Raw genomic sequence first — 25516 nt, forward strand, 5'->3', positions numbered from 1 at the left:
AAGATCAGAAGGACCTGGTGCCTTTACATCTACGCAAATCCCTGGTTGAAGGAGCACCATAAATCATGAGGGTTGGGAATAATCCTAAATATAGATTTTTTTAAAATAATAATAATAATAATAATAATAATAATAATAATAATAATAACAACGTATACCCTGCTCTTCAGCCAAAAGGCTATAATAATAATAAGGCCAGACTGTATATTGGCCTTCTGTCAACCAAATCTTTCCAATCAGTATAACTTCTAAAACATATTACAAACTACATTTAAATATGTAAAACATAAACAAGGTTTTTAAAAAGACATACTATCTTGATCTGTGTACAATTGCATTATATCACTGGTTTGGTTTCCATTGCCAATGGTTGTGCTTGCAGTTAGCCAAAGTGTGTAGTGGCTCCATTTTGCTAAGTCGTTTAATACTGTAGACAAACTTGTATTATCAGCACCACTATCAGTAGAATAATTGGTGAAATTCTGTGGGGGAAAGTGTTAGCAGAAAATATTCAATTAAAACCAAGTCAAGCAATTCTATGCAACATCTATTTTTTCCCTCCTATATATGCACATAGATCAGGATAAATATGTACAAAAGACAAACTTATAATTACACACAAAGCCAGTATAAGCAACCTTTTGAACAAGGGATGGTAATCTATGTTTATCTGTTCTTATCTGGGGGGAAAAACAACATATCATATCAATCCCCAACAGCAGCCATGAGATGAAGAGTGCAACACAATACAGCTCCACTTCAAAATAAGTCTCACTGAGTTCAAAGGGTCTTTTACTCCTAGATAAGTTCAAAAGGTCTTACTCCAAGTTGTGGGATTTGGAGCTAAATCTTTTAAAGATGGAAATTTTGATTCCTGATAGGTTTACTTTCCTCTTTCTGTTTTTCATTCAACCACTAGATGGAGCCTTGTTTGTATTAAAAGAGTGAGGACAGGAAAAAGTAAATCTTAAACTCTTTACTGGAAGAGTAATTTATTTTTATCCCAATACCACTGAAAGGGACAAAGTTAAACAATTTCCACAAAACTGTGGGATGCAGATAGGCAAGTGTGTAGTGCAAAATTTCTGTGGTTTCTTTCTGATGGGATAATTTATAAAGCTATTCCTACTCCACATATACATGTGGAGGAATTAATTAATAGCTTGAAAGCAGTGCAAAATCTAGCATTCATATTAGTGCCACATTACCAAGTTTTTTCAAGCTTCTTCCATTTCCTTTTCAGTGTCATAATTGCCACCATTTGTAATACTTCTTCTCCACTTTCCCTTAAGTGTTATGATTGCCAACATTTATAATACCTAAGAGTTATGACTTGACAGTGAAACCCCTATGTTCATCTCTACACTTTCCCCCTCACAATTGGATCTACAGCATTAAGAATTGGCAAAATCAGTTGGATAATTGCCTGGTAATAGACACTCTTTCTCTGTAAGTCTTCCAAATAATCCAACAGTGACAGAAAATGTTTCCTACAACTCTCTCTTCACCTTTAATAAAATATTTTACAGCTTAAGTAAGAGGGATGGCAAGTATGGGGATAAAGAAAAAAGATGGGGAAGCTGGCAGGGTGGAGTTCTGTGCACTAGATCCAAATCATAGTTGCAAGTTTCTGATAACATGAATTTACAAACAAGATGATACTAAGGGCTTTAGTCTTAAGCAGTTCCAGAGAGCAAGGCTGTATCTACAAGACTGCATTATAAAAGTAACAATACTGTACTTTCATATCTGCCACCATTGTAAGCCAACATTTTGTTTTCTGATCATGTTTTAATAATTATAATATGCCCAAGCAAGCTTTAGAACTGACCAAGTCCTACTCTTAATTATTATAATTTCTGTCTTCTTTATAAGGGCAAAGATCAACAAATGTTAATTATTTACATTTCACAGTCACTAATGGCACCATTAATTCAATTGAAGTTATATATAGCTTTCACTCAGAAATTCTCATTTCTGAGGAGGAAAGCCAGATTTAACATAAAGAACAGCTTCACTTCTTTAGGTAGAATATTACCAGTACAGTATGCATGATTACAATGCAACTCTATAAATGTATAAAAATGAAACTCAAAAATGCATCATAAATCCTGTCTATATTTTTCGTGAGGAATGCATGAATTCAGAAAATTCAGTACAAGGTCTGTAGATTGTAATTAATCAAGGCAAGGGTAAGGCTCACATTCCTTTTAATGCCATAGTCGGTCAAAGCCTAAATTTAAACATTAGTACATTTTCTTCTACATCTGTGGTGCTCAAAGCTTTTTGATTATGAAATAGAATACTTGTTAAAGCCTTTGTTAATTATTTTTATAGTATGATACATTTACAATATAATACAATCAACCCTTGATTTTGCCATTTTATATAAAGGACACAATTTTACTTTCCAATGTATTTAATGGGACTTGAACATCCACAGATTTTGGTATCCACAGTGTGTCCTGGAACCAAATCCCAGTGGATACCAAGGGCCTACTGTATGGTGTGTTTTTTTCCAAAATTCAAAGAGATGAATAAAGCAGATGTACCTGTATATAAGTGTTGGAATCATTTTTGTAGTATATCGTATAAAACTGTATGACTCCATTTGGCTTTTGAGGAGGATCCCAGAAGATTTGTATTGATGAAGAAGTGAGATTTTTATACCACACATTTCTAGGTGGATCACTTGGAGCTGGAAAACATGTTAAAATTTAAATGCTGCTGCATTAAATTGCTGCCCTTTCATGATATGTAAAATCATCTGCCTGGGATATCTGCCTCTATCTAACTAATGGCAAGACAGTTCATACATGAACAATTTGCCTGAAATGTTGGTTGATGGACAGAAGAATTGTTTGGGGCTAACCTTCTTGTCGAGATCCTGTTCAACTGGATGGGTTACAGTACACATCCTCCATCACTCCAGTAGACAGACAATTATGTTGCCATTGCCTATGACCTGTGTTTGTTTATGTTCATTCATATGTTCATACCCTTATCGCTCCTGTTTTTCCTTTCCATCTGCACTATATGCTGTTCCCAAATGTATCAAATTATAAATCATTAGTTTTGAGTTGGTCAGCATCATTTTTGCTTATTAAAATAACTCTGCTGCAGGGACAGGAAAACAGTAGCTCTCCAGATATTGTTTAACTACAACTTCCATCATTCCTAACCTTTGTCCATGTTGGCTGAAGTAATGGAGTTGATGTCTAACAACAAATGGAAAGTAATGGATTCTTACTCACAGAATCATAAAAAAAATAAATATACTAAATAAATGCATAAATGATCATCATCCTGATCCCAGGATGCCAAGCAGGACTTACAACACCAAAAAAAAAAAAAAAAAAAGCAAATCAACCCAGAGAGATCAAGGAACTTGTAAAGAATCCCTCTTTCATTCTTCTTATTTATATAACACCATAATACTATCATTAGTTAAGTTAGGGATGGGTAAAATATCTGAACCCCCAGATATGGAGCCCTCCCCAAATTTTGGGATTCTGAAAGGGCTTATTGAGTCCTGGGGGGTATACTTGGCAGTTCCATTATGTTTTCAGGGCCTAGCTAGTGTCTAGGTTCAGAACTGGAAGTGGCCATCCAATCACTTCTGCTTTTGAAAAGAGGCCACTATGAACCAGGCTAGCAGTGGGAGGGATAAAAATAAAGCAAAAATGCCCATGGTGCCCTCAAAAAGCACAGCTGGTATATTTAGACTGAAGAATTGAGGATTGGAGTGGGAAGATTGTAGGGACAGGTGTAGCTCATCTGTGGTACTCGTGACAGATGGGACCACTACAACTCTGAAAGTTCTCCACCCTTGAATTAGGTCCTAAATATAATAGAATATCTCTCCACCAGAAAACATTTTCTTGGCTTCTTTTCATGAAACCACCTATCCATTCTCAATAGTCATGGAAGCCTCAGAACTGTAGGAGTAGTGTGAGATACTATAGATGAAAATGGAGAAGCGAACACTAAGATGTTCTCACAGAACACCTTAGAAATAAGCAGCAACTTTAACCAGAGAGCAGATTAAAGTCAATAGGAGAGTAATGTAGTATTATTTGGCTCACTACTCTTCTATTACCCCTATTACTCTCCTATTACTCTCCTAGTATTATTTCATCAAACAAAAATGCAATTCAGAATGCATGTATCCTGAAGAGAAGTGAAATGCCACAGTTGATGATGAAGTTATTTTTTTCCTTAGGGTTGTTAATCCATATAGAACCCATTAACTAATAATACTCCTTCCAGGTCATTTGAAAGCCTGAGGTGGGTTACAGACCACCTATTTGGGGCGGGCTGTACCCGCCCCTTTCCCCGGTGTATCGGGGCCTCAGCGGCCAGAACGGCAGCCGCTGAGGCCCCAATCCGCCACTTTCCAGGCTGCCTGAAAAGGGGTGTCCTTGGGGCTTCAAGCCCCAAGGACACCCCGCGGCGGCGGGGAGGGGGAGAAAGGGGCCACTTGGCCCCTTTCTCCCGTGCTTTGCTGGGCACAGCCGTCTGAAGGCTGCGCCCAGCGAAGCAAAGCGGCACCACAAACCAGGAAGAAGCTCCGAAACGGAGCTCCTTCCTGGTTCGCGCTAAGGGCGCCCTAGGCGCCCTGGCGCGGAGCAAGGACGTCACATTCGCACCACCCCGTATAGAGTTGGCGCGGCCATGACGTCCTCATGGCAGCGGCCGTCTGGAACGGCCGCCATCATTTTTTACGCGCAGAGCGCGTATTAGGGTTAGGGAGGTGCAGAAGCACCGCACCTCCCTAACCCTAGTATGCGCTCCGTGCGTACTTTAATGGCGGTGTGTAACCCGCCTTAGACCCTTTTTTTAAAAAAAATGCTCACTGGCAGGATCATATGCAATAGTAAACCACAGACCTTTTTTCATTAGAGCAAAGGATAGACTTACCTCCTTCAGAGGTTCTGAACACAGTCATGATACTCTTCATGTTTCCATCACCAAATCTGGTACTTGCTGTTACATAAACATTATATTCACTGTTATATTCGAGATCTGTGATCTCTAATGATGTTTCTGTCACATTAATGCTTCTTGACATTAGGTTCCTAAATAAACACATTAAATATCTCATGTGAATGCATACACACATATATAAATCACACATAAATACTTGTCTTCACGAGAGCTATCCCTTTAAGAGGAATTAATTATTTTATTATGCACAGGTCTAATGAATATTATATGCAGCAACACATCTCATCTTTTTGTTATCCCAAAAGCAATGTGTTGCTGGTAACATCTTTACATGTAACTTATTACTTCCAAGCTTTTCCTTTATCAGAGAATGTGATGAGGCAATGGCAGCAATATCAGGGGCCCTTTCAAATTAAACAATTGTAGTAGTATAATTCCACTTTAACAGCATTGGGTCCATCCTATCCCACACTGGCAGTTTAGTATTTCGAATTCTGAGCCAGATTGCTCTTGTGATTCAACCAAGCTACAAAATCCAGGATTCCACAAGATCAGTTGACATCAACTCCATGCTACAATTCTATGGCATGAAAGGGTGCCAGGATTGCTATTTCAGCACCATAAAAGGTGTCACCGATATATAGTATATCGCATTCCTAGGCAGGAATCACTAAGAAATGCAATGGGCTCAAGTTACAAAAGACACAATTTGTGTACCTCATGAAATGAGACAAACACATTCCTGAGTGAATATTGTGTAAAGGAGCTGCTATCCAAGTTTGGGCAACTGGGAGCTTGGCTCACTTGCTTGGGGCAAGTCATAGGGCATACATGCTTTTCAAGAGCCTTCCTCCTCTCCACATGATTCATTTCTGAGTTAATTTTTCAACTAGTTTGTTACATTAGCATTAGATTCTTATTATTAAGTATTAACTGAATGCTGACTGTTATATCATTAGCAAGTAGCTTTAGTTACGATAGAATGAATGGTGTTGTAACAGTTATTATAACCAGGCTAGATATCAGTTGTTTCCTTCTCTTCTGTGGCTTGATGATTGTCCTTGGATGAAGTTATCCAGTTCCACTCCATTAAGTGACACTCTTTTGCAGAAGCTGGTAGTCTGTTCCAGAACAACTGCTTCATTCACTTAACAGCTTCAGTAGCAAAGTGTCTCACTTTTAAAACCCAGCTTCCAAAAATACTGCAAGATTCTGGCAGACACTAATCTTCACTTAAGAAAAATATGAACTTCAAAGGATTTGTTTCAAGGGATGCATTAATATTTATTTGGAGCAAGTGTATAATCCACAAGAAGTATTTAAAAAAAAACATTATTTTTTTCATACACAACAAATTAACATTTATTTTCGGGGAGGAAAAAACTTACCAGATATAAACTGTGTAATAGAGGATAATTCCATTTGGCTCCAGCGGAGGTTGCCATGACAATTTCACAGTGACACCAGCCAACTGTTTTACAGTGAGCAATTGTGGAGGAGAACTAGGAACTGTAAAGTGAGAACACAATATCTTGTTAAATTCTCATGATTTCAAACATATCCTAAAATGGGACTTTTAACTTTTATCTGTACTAGGGATATAAGCAAGCACTTGGTTGAGGCTGGGTTTTTTTGGCTGAGGCTGTAGTGAGGTGATAATAAACAATAATTTTGCATGGTGATGGCAAGACATCTGTTTCTATGATCTGATGGAAAAGAACATTTCATGAGAAAATACAGTAATGAGCATGTTGCAGTAATTAATCTACTGCTTAATTCTCCTCCCCCCCCCCCTTTTAACAAAAACATGAACTTTACAGGGCAGATATAAACTATACAAAAATTCAGTGAAGTGGTTTCCTTAAGACGCAAAGGAAGTGGAAACACATTAGATTTAAATGGTGGGGAAGTTGGAAAGTTTTACACTGAAAGATGATAAGAAGGCAGGATTTTTTAAAAAATCTATTCCATCCATTAAATAACAGATAATACACTCTGTGCCTTGCCAGGCCTGCTAAGCATATCACAGGGTGACGAACTACATGTAATCCAACTGTCACGGGTTCCCCATTCAAAATCTAGTCTGGGAAATTAACCTAATCCAACCCATCCAATACCCACAAACAACAGTCTTCTTCACTGGCTGTTGTGCAACATATAACTTTATTTTTCATTCTCATTACATGTTCCTAAGGAGTTATTTCTTCACTCACTTCAAATGCACTCCTTACAAGAACCATTAGAATGCTTCAACCTGCACGTTAAAGCATTAAACATTTTTCAGTTGCACCTATATTATCAAATTATGTTATCAACAACTGTACTGCAAAGAACTCTCCTTGAACCTTTGGGAATTCAAAGCCAGGGTGGATCCACAATATAGAAATAATGCAGTTTGACACCACTTTATGTCCTGTAGCTCCATTCTGTAGAATCCTGGAATTTGTGATTTTACCAGGTCTTTAGCCTTCTCTGCCAAAGAGTGCTGATGCCCCGTAAAACTACAAATCCCAAGTTTCCATAGGATGGAGCCATGGCAGTTAAAGTGATGTCAGACAGAATGATGTCTAAAGTGTAGATGAACCCCTAGTCAGAACTGGACCATCTCAGTATGAGGTAGCTCCTTCTAAAAACAATTAACAATTTGATTTCTTTACCACTTTAATCATTAGGATAACCAAAATCTTACCAAGATTTAATAACTATGATTAAATATGAGTTAAAATTAGTAATAACAATACTAATTCTAATAATCTTGTAAACTACTGAAATAATCAGTGGCGGAAGATTTTCTCATTCAACAGATACAAGCAAATTATACATAACTGTTTATTTTAAATCACAGAAAACATCATCATGTAGTGGAAAAAAGACAAATAAATAAAAAGAAAGTCATAATTGTAGTCATGCCTAGAAACTAGTAACATAAACATAGCTATTAGAAGGTCTGTGAGGCATTTGGTCTGCTAGAACAGTCTGTACTTGCAAGAGAATACATTATCAACATTATTTGTGCATTTGTACTGCCTTCTGAATTCAGGATATATGAAGACACTTAAATTTAAACACGATAGAATTTACTGTGCTTGTGCAAAAAGGAATAGCAATACTTAGTGATTTAGTAGTATTAGTTGAACTTGGATACTTAAGTCTTCACTCTGGCCCATAAAGTTGTTATTTTCCTGTGAAGATTTTAATACCAATCTAAATGCTAGCTACTCATTTCCTTACAGATAGTTTGCAGATGCTTTGACATGGCATGCCTTTCCTCAAGATCAGCAATTATTATGAGACATTTCACCACTATGAGTAAAAAACCCTATAATTAGACAATGATAGAAAACTTACCATCTTCATCAGTCAGTATATTCAGAGGTACACTGCGAGCACCTTCTCCTTTTGCAGTACTTGAAGATATTTCAGCTATGTATCTTGTATATATTTTTAAACCTATACAAATAATAAATATATTAAACATATTTGCATGTGTGTTTTTTTCTTATATATTTATATGTTTTCATTTGTGGTACTATATGCAGCTTCTTTTATTAGTTTCACAAGTAGAATGTAGCAAGACTGCCCTTTGGCTTCAGGAAATCAGAAAAAAACAAAGATTTAAATAAATACCACTTTGCTACTTTATAACATATAAAGGCTCTGAAGAACATCATGCCGGTCTCATGGAAACTCATGGGGCTTTAGTTACTTGAAGTCATTTCAGTAAGACTTAAGTGTAATTAACTTTTCAGGAATGAGGCTTGCTCTCTTTCATGAATGCAAGAAGATTATGTGAAAAGGGCTTTTTCTCATCTGCCTTTATCATTTTCAAAGCCCATCAATAAGGTGTCGAGATTGCAAGGAATGTCCATTTTTTTTCTTTTAAACTACCTGCTTCAACAGTAGTTGGTGTAATAGTCACCTGAAATAGTCAATGACAAATTTGTGGTATTGATGATTCTTTCCTCAGTTCCATCAGTTTCTCTGAGGTATATAGTATAGCTCTCAATAATTCCATTGGGGACAGAAGGAGGTTCATAAGATAATTCTATTTCTGAAGAAGATACATTCCTGTAGGTTATATTTTGTGGCGGAAGCTCAGGTACTGAAAGGAGAGAAAAAGCATGCAAACAGTAACTCAAATTTCAAAGATGTGATAACAGTTGCAACTCAGGAATAAATAAGCCCAGTTTCCAAACTTCAGCAACACTGTCACCCCTGCAAACTTACCAGGATTTATGAAATCACCCCTGTATTGGGAAGATGCGGCAATTCCCTCAGGCAGCAAAAGGTGGTGGCCAGCAATGGTACATCCCCAAGCTATTCATCCTAGCTCCCCTGGTCATACCCATCTCTTGAAAGACAGTGCCCTCGTGTATGTGTACTTCAAGTTGCCTGTTGACTAATGGCAACCCCATGATTTTCATAGGATTTTCTTAGGCAAAGAATACTCAGAGGTGGTTTTGTCAGTTTCTTCCTCTGAAATATAGCCTACAGCACCTGGTATTCATTGGTGGCCTACCATCAAAGCACTCATCAGAGCTGCCCCTGCTTAGCTTCCAAGATGAGATGGGATCTGATATCCTGGGCAAGTCACTACTAATGTAAGAAGTTATCATTCAGCTGGTCATCTAGTTGGGTTCTCTATTTGAGATGGAGGGACCAAAGACCCCAACAAGACCTTAGCTGTACTTTGCATTGGTATCAAGATGCCTTGGCCAGCCCTTTCCATTAGTGTGCCCAACAGATTTAAAAAAACAAATCAAACTGAAATTAAACAAGACTCATATCTGAGAGCAGGCACTGTTTACTTTCTAAAAAAGCAAAACTAAATAAATGCTATTATGGCCTCAAAGCCCCCAGATTCAAGCTACATAAACAAAACAATATTCTAACATTCTGTGCTTACCAGTTTCAGCTGTTCTTACAGATAACAGGGCAGACGACTGATTCCCATGACCAAGCCGGGTAAAAGCCCTCACAGAAATATTATACAGAGTATATGGTTTCAAGCCATTTAGAAGAAGATTTGTTGCTGTGGTATTTTTAAAAATTAAAGTGCTGGCATCATCATACATAATTTCATAGTGAGTTATGATCCCATTGGGCTTTTCTGGAGGTGACCATCTTAAGCCTATTTCTGTGGCAGTCACTTCTAATATTTCAACATTCTGTGGTGGTGAATCAGGCTCTTAATTCAGAAAAAGATAAAAGAAAGTTGCTGAGAGTTTTTCAACAGTTTAAATATATTTTGCCATTCATTCATATTTCCTTTTAAAAATTCAGTATTTAGATATTACAGCAAGACCAAAATATCAAGATGAATTGAAATTATATTCTTTGTCATTCCTCCTGCCTATATTTATTCTATTGCTATATCAGCTATTGGTACATTTTCACTATGGGGTTTTCTTGACAAGTTCCTTCAGAGTGGGTTTGCCACTGCCATCCTCTGAGGCTAAGTGTGTGGCTTACCCAAGCTCAACCAGTTGGTTTCAATGGCCAAGCCAAAATTCAAACTCTAGTCTCCAGTCATAGTCCAGCACTCAAACCACTACACCACACCGGCTCAAATAAGCATAGTTCACATGAATCTTTTCAAACATACAGGCCTAAATCCAATTCTTATTCATATTACTATTATTACTAGTTCTTAACTCACCTCCTTCTATGGATCAAGACTGAGGCAACAACAGATTAAAATACAACAACACTGGGCACATAACACTAGTTAAAGGAGCATAAAAAATAATGCATACTAACAAAAATTGATTCAGAGTTTAAAACTCATGATTTAAAAATCATCTGGATAAGCCTGCCAAGAAGACACTGGCCATTACTGCTGTTTTGAATTCAGGCAGTGTATACAGCTGATAAATCTCCTCTGTGGGTGGCTGAAGAAAATATCCTTTGGATGAAAGTTGTCAGCCTAGTTTTAGCTGACTGAAATAAATATCTCTTAGATGACCTGAGTGTACATGCCAAATTAAATGGGACAAGGTGATCCCATAAGTAACATGGACCCAAACCATGTAGGGATTTAAAGGTAACAACAAGCAACACTGTGTATTTTGCCCAGAAACTAATTAACAGTCAGTGGAGTGATTTTAATACTGATGTAATATGATCACTCCTAGATGTGCCACTAACCAATGTGGCTGCCATGTTTTGAATTAACTGACATTTGGCATAGAGGTAACCCAATGTACAACGCATTGCAGAAATCCATCCCTGAAGTTACCAGCACATGCACTACAATCTTTAGATCCACCAGCTCTAGGAAATAATTGAAATTACACAACCGTTTATGTTCCAATAAAACTTAAACATTCAATAGGTCTACTCCAGTTTGAAATAACAAGTTGATTTAGGCTTCCTTTCCAACATTTGAAGAAAAGAAAGAGTTACCCCTTTCTTTAAAAATTACTGGTTAAATACATATTTAGGGAAGCCGTGAAAAATTGGACAGCATCTTCTAGACAGCGATTAATAAGACAATCCACAAAGTTGTATACATTTTCTACTCAAGTCATATCTAGGCAGAAGGAACAACAGACATATTTTGAATGAACAAAAACAAATCTGGCGAAACGTCAGGAAGAAACTCTTATAGAACATGGCCACATAGCCCGAAAAACCCACAAAAAACTATGGATGCCAGCCATGAAAGCCTTTGACTTCACAAAAACAAATCTGTTTTACAAAACATAAAGAAAATGTATAGGTATTATTTACAGTGCATTCACCGTTTTCAAAGTGGTAGAAGCAAACATGGAAGATGCAAAAATTATAAAGTCAGTATAAACTGACTATCTTACCATCTTCAGGAGTTGTCACAAAAATATCATTGTCTTCCGACAGAGCACTTTCTCCTATAGTTGTGGAGGCTGCTACCCTCATTTTATAATCTGTATACTTTCTCAAGCCTAGAAGAAATAAGAAACAAACCTTCACAAACATGATTCACAACTATAGTAACAGCCACACTCCATTAAAATGAACAGATTTACACTTTTCCTTATCACTTTAGTTGATAATATGAACAGAGTTTATTTCCAAGAACTATTATGAACAGAAAAATTTAGAAAATATTATGAGTTCTTATTCAGAGGGGCTTTTAAAGGTTACATGCTAAAATGCTGCTTTAGTTTAAGTAATTAATTTTATTTTGTATTGTTAAGAGCCAATATGGTGTAGAGGTTTGAGCATTGGACTACGACACTGGAGACCAGTGTTCAAATCCCGGTCCAGGGAAACCCACTGAGTGACCCTGGGCAAGTCACATTCCCTCGGGCTCAGAGGATGGCACTAGCAAACCCATTCTGAAGAAATTTGCCTAGAAAGCCCCATGATAGGTTCATCATAGGATCCTCGTAATTGAAACAACTTGAAGGCACAGAACAAGAACTGTTAAGGGTCAGGATAAAAAATGTCCAATATTTTAAACTTTTGATCTTTTTAACACTACGTTCCTATGCCTTGTCACAATACTGCTTGATTTTGAAAAGCATTTTACCCATCATAGGTCTGTGCCACTCAGATCAAGAGCCTCCTTAGGCATGAGAAATATAGTTGCAACAGATCCTCATAATTACCTTTTACAAATTGCTAATTTCTCCATATTACAAGTCTGCTAACTTTTCCATTATCCACTTATAATCATTTAGGGATGGGGGGAGGACAGACAGACAGACAGGGGCCTGAACAAGTGAATTCTGCAGAACTCTATTGTAATTGCTATTATTTTATAGTAGAGCTTTAGAATATTGAAAGCTCAATTAAAGATTCTTTGATTGAACATTCCTCCTATCTGAAGAAGTGCTACATCAGGTATCAGGAACTTATGGCCCTCTGCTAATTGTTGGACTAAAAAAAAGTTGCAGCCATTAAGGCTCATAGTCAGTCAGGGATGCTCAGAGGGTATAGTCCAAATTTCTGCAACATCTTGAGGGTCAGTTTGCACTCCAGCATTCGATATTATCTGTAGTCAGTGATTTGGAAGTTATATTATTTCTCTGAAGAGAGTTGCAGCACAGACATATAAAACCAGGTACTCAGTTATTCGAACACATTTTAATGATCATTTTCAACTAACCTGTAATCAAGATGCTGTTATTTGATGTGGTCATGTGAAAAGCTCTGTTTGTATCCAACTCCATTGCATAAACTGTGTAGTGTGTGATTTCTCCATTGGGATTCACTGGTTCATCCCAATACAACAAAATTGAGGATGAACTAATATTTTTATAATTTATATTTTCTACAGAGCTTGGAACTATGACAAAAACAGTAACAAATGATTTAGTGTGACTAAGGGAACTGTAGAGAAATTAAGAATCCACAGCATGAAAATATTTCATTCTTCAAAATTTACCTTGTTCACTCGTTCTAGCAATGAGAATAACTGGTGGTCCTTCTCCAATGATGGTAAAAGCAGATACAGCAATTGCATATTTAGTGAAAGGTTGGAGTCCATTTATAAGATATGACAGCTGCTCAGCTGAAAGGTGAATAGTATCAATAAATGCTTTACATTTTAGAAAAAGAAATAAATATCTTTATACTAAATACTCAATATCAAAACTATTGTTAAATTGATCAGAACCAAAGAAAGTAACATCTGTAAAAATAAAAATGTGGAGATGAAACATAAGTTGGCTATTGACAGAACACAGGAAGGAACCCACAATGTCACTTACAATCAGACTGAAAAAGAGGAATCTTATAGCACAAACTTCTGTATGTCTCTGAATTCAATGTGACATTCACAGGTAAACATGAATAGGATGCAACATTCCATTCTCATAGTATACAATTATACAAAAGAGAGAGAGAGAGAGAGAGAGAGACATTAAGTCATTCATATTATAATGGAAATGGAATACTTCTTCTTGAACAGAATTAAATGTCAATTAAAATCATAATCAGAAAGCTTGGTTGTATTTTTAAAAATTAAGCTCCCAGCCTTGGAAAGGAATGTAAATAAAATCAAAATGTGGACGTCTATCTCATTAAATGAATTCATTTTGGGGGCGAAATCAGAAAGGCATTTGAAGCATGTATATCTGTCTGCCAGTCCTTGTTTAATGGTTCATAAATATCTATACTTAGTCAAGAAGGATGATCCATTGATAATGGATGCCACTGAGTATGCTAATGATATCACAGTGTCATGGGGTCATCTCCACCTGTTTGTTGGCCCCATGTAGCAGAGTTGTAACTTTTTGACCTATTTACCTTCAGTGACATTTGAAAACCTATTAGTCAAAAGCTCTAGGAAAAATTAAGTTCCACTTGGGACATGGAGATATGTTAATCTCCTCCAATCACACCTGCCTTGGCAACTGTAATAACTGATTGTCTATGCAGCTTTTCCTATGGCTCCGGCATCTTCTTTCTCCAGGAAGAAGGTCAGCTGGGTGACAAGTAGCTAATAGTTTCTGCTTGTGTGGCATTCCTCATTTGCTCCAGGAAGCATTTTTAAGAGTTGTGGGGGAAGGAAGAAGAGAGAATCTGACTTAGCAAATGGCCCACTAACAATCTGGCCGGTTTCTCTCATAAGGTTCATGTATGTGACAGTAGCCTTTTGAACAATGAGGTAGGTACAGTAAAGAACCTTTTACTTACCAGAATCTGCATATAGCTCTGACATTTCGTTGAAAGTGGGAAAATTATCACCAGGCATATTTGTAAATTTTACTGGAGAAAATCTGTGCTCTGTTGAGAACATGTCAGCTGAACCTTCATATGAACTAGTCACTGTTTCTAATTTATTCCATGTGATAGATGGTGTATATTCATTTATCATATCTGGATCCACAGATTCAACAAAATACTAAAATGAAATATAAAGGAGAATTCCTTGCTGGTTAAATCTCATTCTGGGTCTCTACAGTAAGGGATGAGGTGAAATAACTGAAAATCAGTAAGAAGTAACAGGCTACAAAATAAGTCACCTTATCTTTTTCTGACAGAATTGTATCTTCAAGAGTCTCCCCTGTGTCCTCAAGTAATACTTGTACTCTGTATTGTGTGATAATTCCATTTGGTTGCTGTGGTTTCTTCCAAGCAATTCTAATGAAGCTTGCTGCTTCCTCTGCAACATGCAAATCAAACACAGGTCCTGGAACTAGAATCCAATAAACAAAAAAATAATCAATTCCATTATTTTCTGCTACTAAAGCCTGCTAAAGCCACTAATTGGATGTGTCAGATGAAAGTATGAGCATCAAAAATATTATCTGTACAATGATTTGAAATCCAATCTTAATATATTACACCTTTTATAATGATGAAAATACAGTCACTTTGGGGGGTGGAGCCAAGATGGCGGAGCGGTAAGTCGCAAACTACTGTAGCGGGTGGTTTGAGACATCAATCTGCGGGCAAATAGCTTGTCTCTTTGGAAGATCGAGGCTCAAATAACTGGCTATTAACCCCCTCGATAAGGGGGGCTCAGATGGGCCATCTGGGGTCCTTGAAGAAAGAGGATTGAGTCTGATTCCAGAAGGGATCAAGACATCTCCTCTGAGACAGTAAAGGACAAAGGCACCCGCGCTCGCAGACTGAGGCTGGAATCAGCAAAGCTCTGCCAAGCTCCTTTTTATTCCTTTGCATTGTGGGGGAGAGAGGCAAAATTGAAGAATTTAATACCAAGAGAAGATCCTCAATCTTTCAGAACCCATCCGGGTAATGAAGAGAAGTCCAGACTCTTAAGTAAAGGGCTGGACGCAAAGTTTAAAGAGACACAGAAGGGAGTGTATTAAAAAAAAAAAGGAGGAGCGGCGGGAAGCAGAAAGGAGTTGGAAGCGGAGACGAACAAGAGAGAGTGAGAGAAAGGGTGGAAAAAGGGAGTAGAAGGCGGTAACAGAAACGCCGGTTTGGAGAGAAAGGAGACTAAAGGAGTCTAGGACGAGAAGCAGACGACGACGGAGCTGGGCGAGAAGCAGACGAAGGGAAACTAGGACGAGAAGTAGACGATACTAGGTAAAAAGCAGAAGCAGACAGAGCGGCTGGGAAAGAAAGGAGGACAGGTTAAAAAGCAGAACAGAAGCGGCAGAAAGCTTTGTAAAGGCGCAAAGGGTGGAAAAGTTTAGAAGAGGAAGATACAAAGACGGAGCAAAGGGGAGAAAAAACAAAACCAAGAAGGAGAAAGACTTACAGCGGAGCGTTTTCAAGGTCAGGAAGCACATGTTACCCAATACAAACAATAAAGCATAAAGGAAGCGCGTAAGAAAGGCAAGAGGGAAGAAGAAGTAAAAGAGGAGGGGGAAGAAAAGAAAGAGATAACTATAAGAGGGAATTCTAACAGGACAACAGTGCCACCCTGAGGGCGGAGGTGTAAACTACATAAGAACAGCAAGAAGGAAGAAGAAGAAAAAGAGGAGAAGGAAAGAAAACAAGAGAGGACCACAAGAGGGAAGCCATAACAAGACAACAGCGCCACCGTGAGTGGGGAGGCCTAAACTACATAAGAAAGATAAGAAGGAAGAAGAAGTAAAAGAGAGGAAGGACAATAAGAAACAACTACAAGAAGGGAAGATACAGTAAAGGCAATAGCGCCACCGTGTGGGCGGAGGAGAAAATTACACCAAAGCCAATTTCAGTGTAAAAAATATATATATAAATATAACATCAATGTCTACATCAATAGTAACAAGAGGGATGGCTAATAAAGAGAAAGACAAAAAGTCACCACAGTGGCAAGACCCTAAACAAAATTTAATAAGAAGAGTTTCTCAAGAATTTAAACCATCAGATCCCAACTTTAAATTGTTAGAAGCAATTCAAAGAATTGAAATCAATATAAGACAAGAAATAAAGGACTCCAGAAATGAGTTGAGACAGGATTTTAAGGAAGATTTAGAGGAAGTAAAAGAAGCAATAAAAGGAATTTCAGAAGAAGTGAAAGATGTGAAAAAAAGAGTAGGAACACTGGAAATGAGAACAACAGAAGTGGAAAAGACGACGAAATTAGTAATCCAAGAACGCCAACAGGAAAGAACCTCGAATATTTTAAGAGAAATAAAGGATAGAAGAAAATGTATTAAAATCAGAGGTCTAGAAGAAAAGAAGAAAAGAAGGATTTGTATGAATGTTTGGTACCAGCCCTCGCAGAAATGATAGAATGTACCCCTGAATATCTGGACTTGGACATTGATAAAATCTTTCGAATCTCCTCTTCAGCAGCTAGGAACAGAAATCTTCCCAGGGATATAGTAGTTTATTTCATCAGAGAAAGAATTAAGGACAAAATTATTCAGGCAAACTATGAGAAGAAATTAGTAATTGATGGAAAAGAGATAATGATTTATAAAGATGTGCCCAGTGAAATATTAAGGAAAAGAAGAGAGTACATGACCTTGACGAGAATGTTACAGAGGAAAAATATCAGATACAGATGGGAACCCATTGAAGGAGTGTCATTCAACTGGAGGCAAAAACTGTATAAAATTGACTCGGCTGAAAAAGCCAAAAGGTTTTACAACAGATGGTGTAGAGAGGAGGAGATTGGAAAAGAGAAGGAACAAGAGGAAGAAAAGAAAAGAGAAGAGGAAAAGAATAAAGATAAGGATCAGGAACCCCAAGATGGCGCAACAGGGGAAAGAGACATTTGCCTACCAATGAATGAAGATCTGACAGAAGAGATTAATGACGACAATGAGGAGGTAAACCCAGAAGAAGACCCAATGTTTGGATATGAAGAGGACTGATACATAAGTAGCAAATTGTAAAATAAGATAGAAAATGAAATTCCTTTCTTGGAATGTAAAAGGGGTAAATTCAAAATATAAAAGAAATCAGATTTTTCATATATTAGAAAAAGAAAAAGCAGATGTAATTGGCATTCAGGAAACAAAAATAAAGAAAAAAGAGGAAAAGTATTTGAAAAACCCTAAATTAGGGCAAGTATTCATAAGTGCGGGGGAGAAAAGAAAAGGGGGAACAGCAATATATGTCAAGAACACCATACCAGCAAAAGAGATTATAAATGATATAGAGGGAAGGATAATCGGTATAGAAATGGATCTAAAAGAAACAAAAACTTTAGTATTAAATGTGTATGCTCCTACTGAGGGGAAAAGCAAATTTTTCAAAAAACTCCTAAACAAAATTAAAGATTTAAGTTATGATAAGTTTATTTTTATGGGAGACTGGAATGGTGTACTTGACCCAACAATGGACAGATTCTCCAAGAAAGGAATTTCAGAAAAACAAGGGAAATTACCAGACTCATTCTTTAAACTTAAAGACTTTCTTTCCTTAACAGACCCATGGAGATATAAACACAAAAATGAAAGGGACTATACTTTTTATTCAATTCCCCAAAACTCGAGATCAAGAATTGACATGTTTTTTACTTCAAAAGACCTGATAAAAGAAATTAGAGAGGTTAAAATAAAACCCAATAAAATTTCGGACCATAATCAAATTTTACTGGACATTGAGCATATAAGACAAGAATATTTCTGGAAGTTAGATGAGAATCTGTTGAAAGATGAAAATGTAAGGAAACAAGTGAAAGAGGAACTAATTTGGTTTTTTAAAATAAACAAAGATGACGAAGTAAAGATGAAAACAATATGGGACACATCGAAAGCGTTCATTAGAGGCTTTTTGATAAAGAAAAAAGCTGAGAGAAATAAAACAAAGAAAAAGGAAATAGAAGAAATCTCAAAGAAAATACAGGAACAGGAAAAAAAATTAACTAAAGACCCAGATAGCAGTAAAGCTAAAAATAAACTACAGATGTTAAAAAATCAACTAGAGGGCAAAATGTCAGAGGAATTGAGCAAAAAGTTAAGATTCATAAAACAAAAACAATTTGAATGGGGAAATAAAATTGGGAAATGGTTAGCTTATAAAGTTAGAAAGAAAAAGGAAAAAAATACAATAAACGAAATTCATGAGGGGGATGTAACCTATACAGGACAGAAAGAAATTAGAAATATTTTTTTTAAATACTATGAGAAACTGTACAAAGAGACTAAAGATATACAACAACACAATGAAAAAGTAATAAAGTATCTAAAGGGGACTAAAAAAATAAAATGCAATGAGGAAATTCTGAATAAGTTGAATGGAGAAATTACAGAGGGAGAGATAAATGAGACTATAGATAAAATGAAAGAGGGTAAGGCCCCGGGACCGGATGGGTTCTCAAAAGGATATTATAAATATTTTAAAGAGGAATTAGTAGGCCCCTTAAGATATTTATTTAATGATATACAAAGGAATGGAATTCCAGAGACGTGGAAAGAAGCAAATATAGTTTTAATACCCAAGGAGGGCAAAGATTTGACATCGACAAGGAATTATAGACCAATATCTCTTCTAAATTTAGACTACAAAATATTTGCCTCTATTTTAGCGGAAAGAATTAAAAAAATCATAAAAGATTGGATAAGAGAGGACCAAAGTGGGTTTTTGCCACAAAGACAAATTAAACAAAATATGAGGGTAGTGATAAACCTAATAGAATATTACGAAAAGAACCCAGGAAAGGAGGCAGCAATGGTTTTCCTAGACGCTGAAAAGGCGTTTGATAGGGTGAATTGGCAGTATATAATACAATTAATAAAAAATCTGGACATGGGAGGAAACATAATAAATTGGATAGAGAAAATATATACCAATCAGAGGGCGAGGATAATTGTAAACGGGGCCAAAACAGAAGCTTTTCAAATTAATAAAGGAACCAGACAGGGCTGCCCACTATCTCCACTCTTATTCATCATGGGTTTGGAGATATTATGCAATAATATAAGAGAAAATAATCAAATTAAAGGGGCTAAAATAAAGGGACAAGAATTTAAAATCCGGGCCTATGCAGATGACATAGTTTTGATAATTGAAGATCCTATACAGGGAATACCCAAAGTTTATGAAATACTAGGTGAATATGGATCATGCGCAGGGTTAGAGATTAATAAGAATAAGTCTGCTCTCATGACATTCAACATGACAAAGCAAAGACAAGAACAACTGCAAAAAATATCAGAAATACAAATAGAGAAAAAAATCAAATACCTAGGTATAACACTAACAAAAAGAACAGTAGACTTATTTAAAAACAATTATGAAACGAGTTGGAGAGAAATAAAGTCGAAATTAAATAAGTGGACGAATTTAAGGCTTTCCTTCCTAGGGAAGATAGCATTAATTAAGATGAACATAATACCAAAGATACTTTTTATATTTCAAAACTTACCAATTATAGTGAATGACTCAAATTTTGTAAAATGGAGACAGGACCTGACTAAATTCATATGGGGAGGAAGGAAAGCGAGGATAAAATGGAATTCATTAATCGATACCAGGGAAAGAGGCGGCTTAGCGATGCCGGATTTAAAAATATATTATCATGCATGTTGTATGGCATGGATTCGAGAATGGATAAAACTGGAAAATAAACAATTGTTAGATTTGGAAGGCTTTAACAACATCTATGGGTGGCATGGGTACCTTTGGTATGGAAAAACAGAAAAAAACAGACAATTTAATGAAAATATAATTAGAAGATCCTTGCTGAGAGTATGGAAACTATACAAAAAGAAAATATATACAAAGATACCAGATTGGGTATCACCTCAAGAAGCGTTTTACATCAGAATTGAAGCCCGAGAAAAGAGATGGCTGAAATATAAAGACATAATTTATACGGAAAATAAAAAAATACGCATGAAAAGTCAGGAGGAACTAAGGATGGAAGGGATAAACATAAGTTGGTTTCCATACTATCAACTCAAAGGTAGATTTGAGACAGATATGAATCAAGAAGGAATAACACAAATAAAAACGGAACTGGACATACTTTGGGAAAAAGGAGAAAAGGGAATAATCTCAAAATTTTATAAGGTCTGCTTGAAGTTACAACTAGAAGCTACTGAGACAATTAAAGGTAATATGATCCAATGGGCAAAGAATATAACACGAACTATTTCATTAACAAATTGGGAAAGAGCATGGGGAAAAGACTTGAAATTTACATCTTGTGTGGATATCAAAGAAAACTTTGTGAAAATGTTTTATAGATGGCATTTACCCCCCAAAAAATTAGCAAAAATGAATAAAGGTAAAAATGATAGGTGTTGGAAATGTAATGATGGCATTGGATCCTATTATCACATGTGGTGGACCTGTCCACGGATTAAAAAGTTTTGGATAGAAGTTCATAAAATAATACAAGATATATTGGATGTTAAGATGGAACTAAGGCCAGAAATGTGTTTGCTAAATATAATAGAGGATATGAATGCAAGAAAGAAACTGAAACAAATATTGTATTTAATTTCTACAGCGAGAATAAGCATTGCAAAGAGATGGAAAGATAATGAAGTTCCGACAATAGATGAATGGTTAATAAAATCCGCCGAGGTTATAGATATGGACAACCTGACAAAATTGTTGAAAGAAGAAATACATGAGGAAGATGATTTAAGTTGGAAACCTTTTATTGAATTTTGTGAAAAGAGATGGAAAGCATAAATACTAGCAAAACTGTAAATAAAAATTAATTAAAAATAGAATAGTGAAGAGATATAAGGCAACTAGTATAAAGAGAAAATATAGAAGCAAGGTTGATGAATGTATGTTATTATGTTTGAAAATGAAAATGGAAAGATACAGTTAGGTGAGGGGAAAATTAGATGTACATTCTCAAAGATGAAATATTTCTTAGCATAAGATAAGAAATAGAAAGACTGAGATGGTTCTAGGGAATAGACAGTCAAGGAGGAACGAAGAAGAAAGCTGAATAAGCTATGTAAGAAGATGTGTGTAAGAGACATCTAGATGGTAAAAGAATATATGCAAAGGGAAGCGGGGGTGGTGGTGGAAGGGATGGTATATGGTAACATTGTAATAGCGGAAATGTAAATATATATGTGATTTATTTTAGATTTCAAATAAAATTTAATAATAATGAAAAAAAAAAAAAGAAAATACAGTCACTTTATCGCAGTGTTTGCCATTCCTTTACTGAGCAAGTCTGCAAAAAACTCTAGAGCAGCATTTATTCTAACCACCTGCTGCCATCTAATGGTCAAATAATTGCTAAACTTTCACACTTCAAGGGGATTTTCATTCAAAAATAGAAAGACAGCTGTTTAGAAGACTCAGTATCTGATTGATTTATTCTGTTGTTCCAAAAAAGGTAGTCTGGCAACTATGGGAGGAGTGGAGTTGAGAGAACATCATATATGTATCATAACAAGTTTCTATTTAAATTGCTCTCATAATCTCTATGCTGATTTTTAAACTTAGCTTCTGAATTTTAAACTCTGGAAAACTAAATCAGATGCCCATACATGTGCAGGTGCCTTTCCAAATTCCTGGTAGAATGATATGATGTTGCTGCTTCAGAAAACATGTTCAGTTCAGAGTTTTTGTAGGATTTTTACAAGGGGAGGACTTAGGGAGATTTTTGAGGAAGGGTATCCTTGGCAATGCAGTGGCTGTAAAGGGGTCCACATACTGAAATGAGAAAGTGCAACTGGCTGCTGTCAGCTTGTGGGAAGAGCTGGTAATTCCTGAAGCAGAACATAACCTGTTTCTGCCATGGAAAACTCTTATTGGCTTCTCCAAGTATGTGCAAGTATAATTTCTTAATGAGTGTCCTCACATGCTGTTCTCCTGCTCAGTGTGCACTAATTATGCTGACTTATAAATTTATCAGACAGGAAAAATCCCATGCAAAAACGCGATTTAAAAGGTAGAAAAAACCTGGAAAAACAGGTTGATTTTCACACATGTCATTGTTAAACTTGTGTTAACCCAAACGGAAAGTTTAAAAAAAAAAGGCTCTCCTTTTTACTTTCGGGATTTTTCCAAAAGTATAAAAGAACAGCTTTTGTCAACTTTCCCTTCACTTTCTGTTTGGGTTAACATTAGTTTAATAATGACATCATGTGAAAATCAACACACTTTTGTAGGTTATTTCCAATTTAAACCCCCATTTTTGCATGGGATTTCCCCCGTGTGATAAATTCCCTAGGGGTGTAATTATTCACCAAGGCCCAGAACAGATGGGCATGAAAGAGTAGACCAAGTCTGCTCTGGCCAGAAGCAGGTTGGAACGTAGCTATCCACATAGCCCACTCCCAAGATGGACTGTGGGCAAAGGGGCTGACCAGTGCCACCTGGAGTCGAATTATTCTGGCTACTTTTTGCTCTGGTCCTAAGGACTGGAGCACAGCTTCTGACTACTTTGGAGGCATGTGTCCTTTTTTTTTTTTTTTTTTTGAATTTTATATATACAAAATATACTAAAAGAAAAATATAACGAAATTACAAAATATCATCTTAAACAAATATTCCTATATCATATCTTCTTATTTGCTCTATGATTACCTCGTGTAAAAATTTTATGTTTGTTCTTACTTTATTTGACACTTCCTAGCAGAACTACCAAAACCTCAATTATTCCTAATACTTAGCCTACTAACTCTTTCTTATAATTCTTCCTATTCTTCATCAAATCAATTCCACCCGGATATCAGTGTATGGGATATCTACATTTCTTCATCTATACTCCTATCGAGATGGACTGTGGGCAAAGGGGCTGACCAGTGCCACCTGGAGTCGAATTATTCTGGCTACTTTTTGCTCTGGTCCTAAGGACTGGAGCACAGCTTCTGACTACTTTGGAGGCATGTGTCCTTTAATAAGCACGCCTCCAAAGTGGCTGGAAGCAACTTCATTTGGCCCATCTGTTTCATCCCCATGTTTCTCCTCAAAGATAGCAATGAGTAATTTCAGAAGTTTTCATGATAAAGTCTTTGAAAACCACTGTTTTCAAAGGCTACGTAATTTGGGAAGTCAAATCAAGATGTAATTATTAAAGCTGTTATTTCTCACACATCTTATAGGTATTACACCTCCTGATTTTGAATAATAGTTGTAGAGTTTCTAATAGTGTCTGTTCAAAAAACATATTTGTGACCATTTATGAAAATTTTTCAATATTCTTTCCATTCGTATGCTAACTTTGTTTATAACTTCATGATTTGGTCTCCTACACAGATATGGACACCCAACCAAGCTAGCCCCTATCTGAAAACATCCTCTAAATTAGCCATGCACAAATGCATCCATTGACCCAGTGATATTAGGGCTCCCACTGTTCAATCTTTATGAATGTAAAAGTGCATGGTGATCACCCAATAATCTAACAAGTAGTTCCTGTATTCTCATCTTTTAATTTACCTATATCCTTTCTTAAACTTTCATAGTGAACCAGTGAAAGGGAAACAAAATAAACAATTGAAAACAGTCTTCAAAAAAACAAACAAAAAACATATAAAGGGTAATAAACAAAAATAACAACCAAGATTTGTCAAGTACAATTGTTTCAGACACCAGTTAAGCAAAAGCACTTCTGGAACAGCAAGGACTTCAGATGATAAGTATGATGCCCGTAAAGAAATTTGATCAAGCATGTTCCTTGGGGACATATGCAAATAGATAGCACTATAGGCTGTGCCTTTCAAAACTTTCAAAACTATTAAAGTAGCAGAAATACATGGAGCTTGGAAAAGTTATTTTTTAAACTGCTCCCAGAATCCCAAAGTCAGGGACGTAGCCAGGATTTTGGGAAAGGGGGTCCAGACTAAGTGCCACCATTATAATGGGGCTTGGGTGCGGCGGTGTGGCAGCACACACCATTCATTTTATCTAACGGAAGGGGGGTCCAGACCCCAAGGAAACCCCCCCCCCTTTGGCTAGGTCCCTGCTAAAGTTAGAACTCACAAAATCATTCAACAGCTGCCCATTCTGGATTGCAAACAATGGAAGTTGAAATTAAAACTCTTCCAAGTTCTCACATGTTCTCCACGTCTAATGGTCTCCACATAGGAAACTATGACCCCTACAGATTTTTTGCTTGTGATATAGCTGCTAAAGAAGCAGAGCCTTTGTCAAAATAAATACTGTGGCATCCACTTTTATTTACACTACACTATAGTAGGAAATATGTAACTGTTATGGAATATATGACTTTATACTGAAAGGAGAACACACATTTTATTAAGAGGCTGCATTGCAAACTCTTGTTTTTCAAAGAAAATGACAACATGGGCTATATCAAGAATACTATGCACCTTCTTATCAGACATACAACATACCTCCTGCAGGTGTGAATACTGTTAAATTTGATTTTGGCCCCACTCCAGCACTTGTCTCAGCAGCAACAAAAGCATCGTATGTTGTGAATGGTATTAGATTACTAAAGGTAAATTTCATGTCCTTCGTGCTATTATCCAAAATATGCCCTACAAAGAATAAATACATTGCAAAATAAAGAAAGAAAAATATTAGTACCTCTGAAACAAAATTGCAATTAAAAATTAAGGGTTACTGATACATTTATGTGAAATAGATCTAATGTACTTATACAGGCATTATTGGTATGGTAAAATGTTAAAAGATAATTACAATACATATGGACCCTGTTTCATTTAGACTAATAACTTTTGTGTTAATTATTTCCTCCAGCTAATCCTATCACTCCCTTCTAGACTTCATAGGGTTATCCTTTGCACTGCTGCAGACCCATTCTATTATTATTATTATT

At 36.4% G+C, this 25516-nt stretch overlaps 1 protein-coding gene across 2 annotated transcripts in view; it reads right to left on the bottom strand.

Annotated features, from left to right (window-relative positions):
- LOC149312145 (phosphatidylinositol phosphatase PTPRQ-like) overlaps nt 1–25516 on the bottom strand; it is a 136625-nt gene that overhangs the window by 64826 nt on the left and 46283 nt on the right. For both annotated transcript variants that reach the window (XM_089526810.1, XM_089526809.1), the window contains exons 25-37: nt 25068–25214; nt 14901–15073; nt 14572–14779; nt 13319–13444; nt 13040–13219; nt 11763–11870; nt 9854–10135; nt 8867–9049; nt 8296–8397; nt 6336–6456; nt 4921–5078; nt 2553–2698; nt 314–482 (exon numbers count right to left, since the gene is read on the bottom strand). In XM_089526810.1, coding sequence (XP_089382936.1) covers nt 314–482; nt 2553–2698; nt 4921–5078; nt 6336–6456; nt 8296–8397; nt 8867–9049; nt 9854–10135; nt 11763–11870; nt 13040–13219; nt 13319–13444; nt 14572–14779; nt 14901–15073; nt 25068–25214 — 2103 coding nt within the window. The remainder of the gene's footprint in view (nt 1–313; nt 483–2552; nt 2699–4920; nt 5079–6335; nt 6457–8295; nt 8398–8866; nt 9050–9853; nt 10136–11762; nt 11871–13039; nt 13220–13318; nt 13445–14571; nt 14780–14900; nt 15074–25067; nt 25215–25516) is intronic.

This window comes from Sceloporus occidentalis, unplaced genomic scaffold (assembly GCF_023333645.1).
Source record: "Sceloporus occidentalis isolate IW3139 unplaced genomic scaffold, rSceOcc1.0.p SCAF_5, whole genome shotgun sequence".
Taxonomy (NCBI): Eukaryota; Metazoa; Chordata; class Lepidosauria; order Squamata; family Phrynosomatidae; genus Sceloporus; species Sceloporus occidentalis.